General features: G+C 44.8%; 1 protein-coding gene across 1 annotated transcript in view; it reads left to right on the forward strand.

Annotated features, from left to right (window-relative positions):
• erfl3 (Ets2 repressor factor like 3) overlaps positions 1-10927 on the forward strand; it is a 50904-nt gene that overhangs the window by 39240 nt on the left and 737 nt on the right. Inside the window, exons 2-4 of the mRNA XM_020610848.1 lie at positions 861-1095; positions 9462-9577; positions 9739-10898. Of these exons, the coding sequence (XP_020466504.1) occupies positions 861-1095; positions 9462-9577; positions 9739-10898 (1511 nt within the window). The remainder of the gene's footprint in view (positions 1-860; positions 1096-9461; positions 9578-9738; positions 10899-10927) is intronic.

The following is a 10927-nucleotide window of genomic DNA, read 5'->3' on the forward strand; positions in this document are numbered from 1 at the left end:
TGGAAATGTTTTTCATATGCCTAACTGTTCCACGAAGCCCACTAACATTACAACATTTAGTGTTACAGTTTCGGTGTGCATGTGCCTTCTGTGAACCGCTGCAGTGCTGTGGTGGCGATCTGATGACAGTAGAGAAATGCGGTTTATTCAAAGCCCCACACAGTCTTGTAAGATCAAGACAATTGCAGCAGCATCCTTGGGTTTTACAGGTTGAGGTATGTTTAATGCTGGGTATCGAACTCTGATACTTTTATGGCGTCTCCGTTTTGACCCCAGTAGACATATGTTTGGCTGACTGTGTGAAGAGTTTTGAGAACATGCCTTCAGTTTTGACCAATGCGTGTTAGCAACTAAGAAAAACTATCTTTATTCTCTTTCTTCTTCGTACTTTTCTCTCTTTGCCCGTTGTCAGACTGTCTAATAAAAGAGAAATTGCTTGACAATAACCCTTTGAAATTGCTTAAAGACTGGCTGAAAATGTAATAAAAGGCAGAGGAGAAACTGCTGTGTGTAATGTGAAATATGAATGGCAGCGCTTTACTCTGTGCTCGAATAAGCTGCACTGTTTTCTGTGATCTGTACTTAACTAGATGCCTATAATCCTCTTTTTTTTTTTCCTCATACATCTGACTCAACTCACCTAAAACAGCTACAGCTGCCAACTCGTTAGTGTAGTCTTCTATTTTATCCTGCTCTGGGTTTTTCTATAGTCTGGATTTCTCCACAGAGACAAAGTGGACTCCTCTGGGTTCACATATCTCTATGACTTGTGCTCGCCACCTCACTTTGTCACTGTTCCTAGCCATGCTTTGACCCAAACTAATGACTAACGCTCCACTATCTTTATCTCCCTGTTCCAGGGTTCGCCTTCCCAGAATGGGCCTACAAGCCTGAGTCGAGTCCCGGGTCCAGGCAGATTCAGCTGTGGCATTTCATCCTGGAGCTGCTCAGGAAAGAAGAGTATCATGATGTCATCGCTTGGCAGGGGGACTATGGCGAGTTTGTCATTAAGGACCCAGATGAGGTGGCACGGCTGTGGGGGGCCAGGAAGTGTAAACCCCAAATGAACTACGACAAGTTGAGCAGGGCACTGAGGTATGAGCGCAGAGAAACATGCTGGATATGCTCATTTCTTTGTATGTGGGAGTATATATTCATTCATAGTTCTTTACTTTAACATCTCCTATGTGGGGACCTGCAGGTGCACCAGATGAGCTGTTTTCCAAAGAGTGAAAAGTTTCCACACTACAATAATCATGATTATGATAAATGCTTCAGTCGAATGACTAATTACTTAGGCCTTGCAAACTATTGTCTGCTAAAGCACAAATGTAGATCTACACTACATTTTAAAGTTTAGAGGAGAAAGAAAAATGTATTATGATATAAGAAATATCTCACATTAATTCAAAATATCACTGCCTGGTTAAAGGCCAGGCAAAGGGTGATTCAAAGACCTTATGGAAATAGGTGAGGTCTGTTCTGAAACCAAGCCTGATGAGAGATTGTATTCCTCTGTCAGAGCCAGTGATCTATTCCTACTGGACCGCTTCAGTACAGGACCTTCGGTTCAGTCTGGATTGGTGTAGCAGTAGCAGTTTTTGCTAACCTGGACTGTTGTGGTGAAGAGGCAGCTGAGTCTGAGGGTGATCTTTTTTTAGTCAGTGGTCATGACCTCTGTGTGCCACTCTGTAAATTACTTTATGATGCAGCCAGGCACACTACAAACTCCTCCTCAGTGGCACTGTGGTTTTTGTGCGCAAAAAGGATGTGAGCACAGTGATCAGACAGGTTGTTTTTACATGTAGAATAATTAGCACTGGTGCAGCTGTTAAGTAAATGAGGTTACAACTCTGAAACCCACATAGACACCCCTCAGACAGCCCTCTAAAATACTGATTCAAACTGAGCACACCACCTGTGGCCTGGGTTGGTGATATTTTTTACAGGAATGACCTGCCTAAATACTTCTATTGAGACCCACAGACCCCTTATTGTTATCCTTGACTCTCTGGCTCTGTTTCACCCAGACATGCCATTAGTCATGCCTGCCTCGACACTAATAGCACTTACGTCTATAATACTGCTGCAAGATGGTGCACATGCCTTCACTTGGTATTGACCTGAATAAGTTTAGCTACTATTACGCTCTAAGTAGAGTTACAACACTGACCTGTTTGGCTGGTCATATACCTTCTGGTTAAAGCTGTATCCATACGACACTGATTTGGCACAGTTTTGGTAGTGATTCAAGTTCAGGTTATAAAAGTGTCTATGGTAATGGTTTCTGACCATCATTTATGATGTATGTGTAGATATGCCCGTGCTTGTTGAGCCTTAATGTTACTTAATGCCATATTACATTTGATTTGGACCTTTGTAGTAAAGGATTGCTTTACAAGCTTCTTAATGTGAAAAGTCATTTTGGGCTATATTTAAATTTTTCTGTCTGAGGGTCAGTCAAGTTGTCCTCGGGGTAAATCTGCTTTCCCAGCGTTAGAATTGGGTTTCCTACATATGACGTGACTCAAACTGGACTGGTGACAAAGCAAATTGCTTTAAGACCAAGAAAGTAGCCCACAGTATTCTAGGGGAGCTCTTCTCAGCTGATGGTTGCAGTAAATATAGCATCTCATTCACTGTCTTGTGTCCCCTGCTTGTTGTTTACAGTAAATCGGGGCCAGGATTAGGCTAAGCATGCTGTAGAAAGCCACAAAGGAGGAAAAATGTGTTGAATTGCTTAATTTACGGCTTCTAGTATGTACGTTAATTCACACTGGTGAGATTAAGATCTGTAACATGTTGACAGACTACTAATGTGTGCCTACATGTCATACACACACAAACAGGCACACACACATTCAGACATGGAGTCTGGATTTAGAATTTGTGAATTAAAGAGGAAAAGACTGTGGATGGAGACATGTGGTCAGCCAGTGTATTTATAGCATATCCATCCTCTAGAGCTGTAACAGATTTGCAGCAGGTGCTTATATATAGTGGTTCTTTGTGCCTTCTGATGGACTGGCCTTAGAGGCAGATTATCAACAGGTTTTTACTCAAGAGTTTGCCCTCTGGCACTCGTGTCTCCTTATCCACCCTCGTACAGCCAGTTTGTCTCCCTCTGTGCCTATAAATTGAGCAGAGTCAGAAGTGAGAAGAACAGTCAGAAAACAGCACCCACATGCACACACCCACATCAGGGCTGTCACCTGATTTGACACCAGAGCTGTCGTCAGTCTCTTCGCCGACACTGGAAATGAAGCCTCTCAAGACTCGCATCAACAGTAATGTGGCAAGAGGATTAATCGCACTAAAGATTAATGAAGTTATAAAAGAGTCACACAGACGCACTTGAGCATGGTAACAGTCCCCATATGGAGCAAACTGTTGGAGAACAGGCCACCCTGTGCCCTTCATATGGAGAAAACCTGGACTCTGCTAATAATGGAGACCAGAGTCAGCATGTGGTAATGAGCATACACTCACATGCTCCCATACTTGAAAAGGCACGCCTGTTTTGAAGTATTCTTTTAATCACTTAGGCTTTAATTATTATTTTTACCTCCATGATCTTATTCTTTCCTGTCTGACATGCACATGGCCGGAAATTCCCGTAATCAGGACGGCTGTATTGTGTGTGGACGTGTGTATATATATGTGTGTGTGTGTGTGTGTGTGTGTGTTGGCTTTCTGTTGAGGGGACACAGCCTCATTCCATGCGTCATCTTGGTCTCCTGCTCCCACGGCCGCTGTGAAATTCCCACTCCCGTCGAGAGGATTACACTCATACTGTGCGAGTGCAGGAGTGTGCATGTGCACATTGGAAGACTGTCATTTCATAGTCTTGTTTTAATGAATTAGTTTGTTGTTCAGTCTTGCTACAAACCAGATTAATAGACTGTTAAGACCTGAGGCTGCTGTCCAGTGTGTCAGCTCTTTTTCTTGTCATAGTCGCCTTCTGCTGGGATGTTGTTCAAGCTTTTGGGTGCAAGTAATGAATAAAAAAGCGACGTTATTCCTTTAATCTTCAGCTGCATTTTTGCATTTTCATCATGAGAGATAATTTCCTAGGATGAGGAAGTAAACATCCAGTAATAAAACAGCCAAGTCCTCACCAGTCTTCACCCCACCTCCTAATTCCTTACACAATCATCTTCCTCTCAAAAATAAGTCCTGATCCACAAAAGAGGGTTGAGGAAATGGAGCCTGTTGCCAATCAGCCATTGCACAGTGCTCGCTTAATCAGTGTAATCATGCGAAGAGATCCCAGCTCCTAGAGACCTCCAGGCCCTGGTGTCCCCCAGTCAGCAGTCGGCACTGGCTCCATCACCATGCCCAGAGGTTGGGAGGGGCTGCCGCGCACAGCTGGCAAAGATTAACAACCCACCACATGTGCACATTCACATACACAGATGCACCATTGTACACAGTCTTTAGCCCCTACATGCTTACTTGCACACATGTGGAGTATTTGCTTCATTTCCAACATTCATTTAGTTGTGATGGGCTGCCACAGCTGGAAAAGTGCCATCACAGAAAATCCTATAAATAGAATGGCTGTTCCAAAAGATTCTTGGGTATGGTGACGCTGTAAATTACCAGCTATTTTTATAGTCTGCTTAAACCACATGAGAACATGCATCTGATATCCTATTTTTGATTGAACTGTGGACTATGATTATGTGTAATAATGCCAGTAAAACTGATTCTGATGTGTATTTTGAAGTAACCTTCATGACCACATCCACATAACATGCTGCAGGAAATGCTGCTGCTGCATATGCACTAAGTGTTGCTCACCTAGCTGGCTGGGCCTGTTTGTAGGTCAGAAGGCATCTCTCTACAGCAGCACACTGTGTGGAAGCACCCAGGGCCAGAGAGAAAGTGCAGATGGAGCACTCAGGGACAGAACCACTGTGTGACTTTGTGTTCAGCATATATGCTGTGTTGTCTTCCATTGTCTCTATCTGCAGCATGTATGTGCTCAGCATACATGAACATTGTGTATGTCATTATCCCTGACTCAATGAGGCCTTTATTTTATGAGGGCAGGATGGACAGGAGCTGAGCACCCATATACACACACACACACCAGTGTGTATATTCTTACCAAAAGAACATGTGACCTCTTGAGCAGACCCTCACCAGATCCTCCTCTTCACACACAGACACACATATATACGCCACTGTGCCAGCACATACCCAGAGGATGTGACACCTTGCCTAATCATGCCCCCTAGCCCAGCACACATGCCTACACACACACACATCTTATTTCCTTTTTGAGACAGTAAATACTTGTCAAACCCAACCTGACGCACACCTGAGTGTGAGCAGCTGGTGTGTGTGTTTGTATGCGCATGTGTGTTGAGTAGGATCTGGCTGGGATGTGTGTGTATGTGTCAGCCATCGCTGACGAAGGAGGCAGAAAATAAACATGGGGCTCATGGGGAGTATTGTAATCCCAACTTCCTGTCACAGTCAGCGCCTATTTACAGCCCAACAATGGGCAAGGCACAGCCTGTGCAATACACGCAAATGGGTTGGTTCAATTCATTTTTAGTTTGTACACTGTGTGTGTGTGTGTGTGTGTGTGTGGAGTGATACTGAAATAGACTGGTGAGCTTGACTATAGATGACAGCTCTTTTGTATTTTACCATCTGTACTAAATACATTTAGTCTTCAAAACAGTCATGTTGACTTGATCCTCATCCATCTTTACCACTAGTGCTCAAACCTGAATACTGTTTTCAGGACTGACTGAAATTTGTCTATTTGCATCATTGAATTCTTTGTCAAGTCCTAATATTTCCTGATCAATGAGTAATAATTTAGTGGCAGTTATGGTAAAATTGTGCTGCCTAAATTAATTGCTGAGATACCAGGACATAACAGTATTGCAAAAAATAAGTCAAATGTGGCAGCAAACATCATTGTATAGGCTATAAACAAACCTTTAGGTTAGTCAGACTTATTTGAAATCTAAATGATCATCTGACAACTCATTTTTGTTGCCTGGTGGTTGGATCTGTTTTTAGTGACATTGCTGGATCCTGAGAACTTAATAATTATTCAAGAGGTCCAATGTTATCAGACCCAAGAGAACCAAGTTTTTTTTCCTGAGTGTTGCTTGATTAGTCAAGTATCAAAATAGAGGCCAGTTATTTTTCTGATGATGGTCTAATTAACCAGTCGGTGCAGCTCTAGTTTTAATATTTGGCCAAAAAACTCTAGTGTGGTATTGTCATCTGTATTAAAAATGTCAGATAACACAATAGTAAACAATAATACTGTGGAATTTTATTGAAAATGGGTTTGAACCTGGTTAAAGCCACTGATCTCCTGTTCTCCTGTGTGTTTCTCTCTCTGTGTGCTTTGATCAGGCTTTGGACCACAGCAGGTTTGTGTAATCGCAGCCTTAATCCTTGGCCTAGAATCACACACAGTAACAACTGAGTTGATAGAAAGCTTCCCCTCTGTTTCCCTTAAGACTTTGCCTAAATCCATACTTCCACTGATTGTTCAAGCCACCCTTTTGGTTAAACATAGAGCGGTATAAAGCGGCATCTTCTGGATGATGCGTTCTGGGGCAGTGTGGGGGCACACATGCCTGATTGTGGCTGAATGAGATGGCTGCTGCACAGTCAGAATATGGGAGAAATGTGTGTGTGTGTGAAGCGAGTGTGGTGGGCAGCTAAACACAGGCACTCAAAGAATCTCTTTCTTCTCTTTTGAAGTGAGTTCAAATGCTCTTCAAAGATCGTCTGCCCATATGACAGCGCAGGAGGAGGGCGCACGGAGAAAGAATGGGTGACCATGTGCTTTAAACACAGCTTCAGTTGCCGTCAGCTAGGATTACACAAGGATGTTGTCTCCTTCCAAATATGTGTTTCAGTGTTCAGTGTATTAATATTAATAGTATCTGTTTGCAGCCAAGTGCACACAAAGTTTTATTTGGCTACGCTCCCTACTAGCTGACTGCCACAAGCTAGGGTCAGACAGATGTGTCAGCAGTGCTGTTATTGGCCTTTAATTATGTCACTTATACTCTAATGAAGTCTAGTACAACCATCTTGACATAAATCCTCCCTCAATGAATGTTACAATACTCAGATTTTGTTGAACGATTCAACTTTTTGAGGCTGAAGTCTGTGACACTGGATTGTTGAATTGTCCACCTGATATACTGTATGTCAGTGAGAGAGTAGACTACATAATTAGCAAGGCTGTTTTAATACCGTGAAGACCCACTGAGCAGGGCACACTGCAAAGTTTGAATGCAAACTTTGTCCGTATTAATTTCCTATGAGACCCAAGCAAGGTCGATCACAGCAATAAAAGGGAGGCGTAAAAAGTTTTTAAAAATGTCATTTTGTGCAACATTTGCATGGAGGCTCTACAGTGATCTTATCTACAGAATGTGTGTGGAGGAGACGTCTCTTGGATCCTGCTTTTGTATGTCCCCTGGCTCCAAGATTACAGATAGAGACAACAGTAAAGTGCAGCTTGGCAAAAAGTCACATCAGTGTGCACGCTACCCAGGAGTGAGTTTGTTTGCTTCCACTGGGTCTTCACAAGTTTTAGCTTAGAGTACCTTAAACTGGCAACTAATGTAATTAGTATGTTTTGGTGTGATGTATTTTAGGGTGATAAAAGTAGTATGTCATGAAACTTAGCTCAGTTTACAGACACTATGATATATTCAATAAGGATTTTGCTTGTTTCCTTCCCTTGCAGTCCTTATTGATACTGGCTCCTCATGTGGGCCATAACACAGCTTGTTGAGTTATCATCGGCTAATTTGATCATAGTCCTGTTGTGGTTTTAATTCTGCTCGACTTCCTGCCTGTCTCTGTCCATCTCCTTGCTCCCAGCTGCTGCTCTCCCCTCCTTCCCGGCCCTTGTGAGTATCTCCCCGAGAGCAGAAATTACATGCAGCTTTGTGCCTGGTGTAAACAATGTTTTCAGCAGTGTAGTGCAGGCCTGTCCTGTCTCTCCCTCTCTCTCACCCTCTCCATTCGCCTCAGGGGCGTGAGTGGGGGGAGGAGGATTGATGAGAGAGAGAAAGGGGTATCAGTAGGATTTTTCAAATGAAAAAGAGCAACAGCCTGTTCCCAGAGCAAAAACAGCCTGACATATCTGTGTAATAAGCATAATAAGAAGGAGGGAAGGGAGACACCTCCCCACCACCAAACAGGCAGACACTTGCACACACACACACACACACACACACACACTGTCTAGATAACTACCATTCAGTGTAATGATAGTCAATGGGCTCTGATTAACTCAGCATTACCTACATACCCTGAAGCCCCCATTTTTGCCAGCACACTTCACTTAACTTGTGCCAGCTGATGCATGAGGAGGAAGAGAAAGTAGAGTCTAGTGTTATAAAAGCAGGTAGGCATGATGAGCTGAGCGCACTCTGGTTAAATCTTATGTATAATAGCCAAGGGGAGTGTGGAAAGGACAGGTGGTGCTTTTGGTGAGCATGGCACACACGCTCCCTGTCTGATGGACAAACGCAGTGTCTCTGTTCCTTTCTTGCTCTTCATCTCTTCCTCTTTCCTCCCTTGTTGTGTGAGGGTTGGCAACCAGGGAACTAGAGGTTACATAAAGTGGACGTGGATCTAGGGAAGAAAGCAGAGAGATGTTACATAAAGAGCTCTAGCTGGACAAAGGTTAATAAAAATGGAGCCTTGTACTGTATGCAGGAGCAGTGGGAGAGAGAGAGCTTGGAAAAAAATGAAGAATGGCCATTACATAAACAGATAAAGATGGGGTGAATTATTGCTGGCTTTGCTTTGGTGTTTCATAAAGAGATGGGTCCATCGAGCAAAATGAATGACAGAATGTGTTGTTGAGTGTGACACTGACCAAACCTGAACTTACAAAACCCAAAAAGACACTTTTTTCTTGTCTTCGTCATCCTGGTTTTGATACATACAGAGTAACACAAGTTGCACAGACACTGTTGTTCCCTTTCAATTCATGCAGATTCTAAACAGCCTAATGCAGAGGTCATGCTGTATACACAAACCTCTGCTGTGTTTGTTTATACCTACTCGCTCAGACCATCCACTGCTACTCATCTCCTTTCTACACCCCCCTTTCTGCTTTGTGCTCATGTCATACAACACTCTGTAATATTTATCGCTAGAGGGGGGCAGCATGAAAGACCCTTGTTTATTAAAGCATGCTTGAGAATGCAACTCGTGTCATAGTCTCAATGGCTTCAGGAACAAAATAAAACGTTGTGCATATTTTAATTTAAATGTTTAAGTGTTGTTCATAAACCCAGATTTATATTTCTTGGTGGTTTATAGCAAACCTTTGGCATAAGACAGTTATGTGGTCAGTTATTTACCCCTCGTGTGTTTGTCTTCACAAGCATTGGGGATGTGTTAGTGCAGTGAGTTTTTATTCTTCACGTCTGTCTTATGTTCTTCTCCAGATACTACTACAACAAAAGGATCCTTCATAAGACCAAAGGCAAACGATTCACCTATAAGTTCAACTTCAATAAACTGGTGTTGGTCAACTACCCCTTCATCGACATGGGCTCCGCTGGTAAGCCTGAACAGCCTAGCGCTCCACATGTGTGCTTGTTGTACAATACAGTTGGAAAACATGGTAACAAAGGATTATACAAAATAACATTTTATATTACTTCTCAGAATTTTCCTCTTTTTTTAAATCTTCTTCTCCTTTGCTTGCCTTGGTCTCTTCAGGAAGCAGTGTTCCTCAGAGCGCCCCTCCTGTCCCCACTGGTGCAGGGACACACTTCCGCTTCCCTCCTTCCACACCCTCAGAGGTCCTCTCCCCCAACGAGGACCTGCGCAGCCCAGGCGGCATGTTCAGCTCTGTGGCCCGACGAATGGCACGCGGCTCTGTCAGTGATTGCAGCGACGGCACCTCTGTCAATTCTGAGATCGAGGAAGGCAACGCGGGAGCGGGAGAGGAGAGGGGAGAGAGAGGTGTTAGTGGTGGAGGAGGAGGACCTGGGGGTGGAGGAGGAGGCTACCGGAGTATCATCCATCCCCGTCTGTCTCACGAAACCCTGTTCCGCATGTATGGAGGACCGGGAAACCCTGCTGGGCACCCAGGCTCCCGAGGCCCCGCTGCGCACCGTATCCACACAGAGCCCCTGTCCCCCTTCCCTGTGTCCCCTCTGCCGGGGCCAGGAGGAGCCGGCCTTTTAGCCCCTCCTCTGTCCCCAGCACTCTCCATGACCCCAACATCTCACCTCCCCTATACTCCCTCACCCACACTGTCACCCATGTTAGGCTCTCACTTCTCCTTCAGTTCAGAAGACATGAAGCGCTACCTGCAGGCCCACACCCAGTCAGTGTACAACTATGGCCTCAGCCCCAGAGCTTTCCTTCCATACCCCAACATTGTCATCCCTCAGCCCCACAGGCCAACAGCAGACAAGGTTGGTCTGAGTGCAGAGAGGGGAGCAGGCGAGAGAGCAGAAAGAGCCGCGACAGCAGGGGGAGGAGAGAGGGGAGGAGAGCGGCACCACCATCCACCTCTGGCTCACTCAGCCCACCACCACTCACATCCACCTCACTCCGCCCATCCCCACCCCCATTCCCATCCCATGCTTCACCCACTTCACCTCGGTGAGGAGCCCCCACACATGTCTCCCTTCAAGTTCAAGCTACAGCCACCACCGCTGGGCAGGAAGCAGAGGGAAGGGCAAAGTCAGACTAAAGCCAGGCAGAGCTCACTGTCCTCAGGCTCAGGGTCCGGGTCCATGTCATCGACCTCTGGCCTGGGCTCCTCACTGTCATTTGGTAGTGACCTGAGCTCAGCCAGTGGCTCAGGCCTCATCTCTGCCTCCTCTTCAACGCAGTCCTTAAACAGTGCAGGACTTCCCAAGATAAAGGTGAGAAATACTGACCAAACTATCCTCTG

The sequence above is a fragment of the Monopterus albus genome, unplaced genomic scaffold, assembly GCF_001952655.1.
Source record: "Monopterus albus unplaced genomic scaffold, M_albus_1.0 scaffold107.1, whole genome shotgun sequence".
NCBI lineage: Eukaryota > Metazoa > Chordata > Actinopteri > Synbranchiformes > Synbranchidae > Monopterus > Monopterus albus.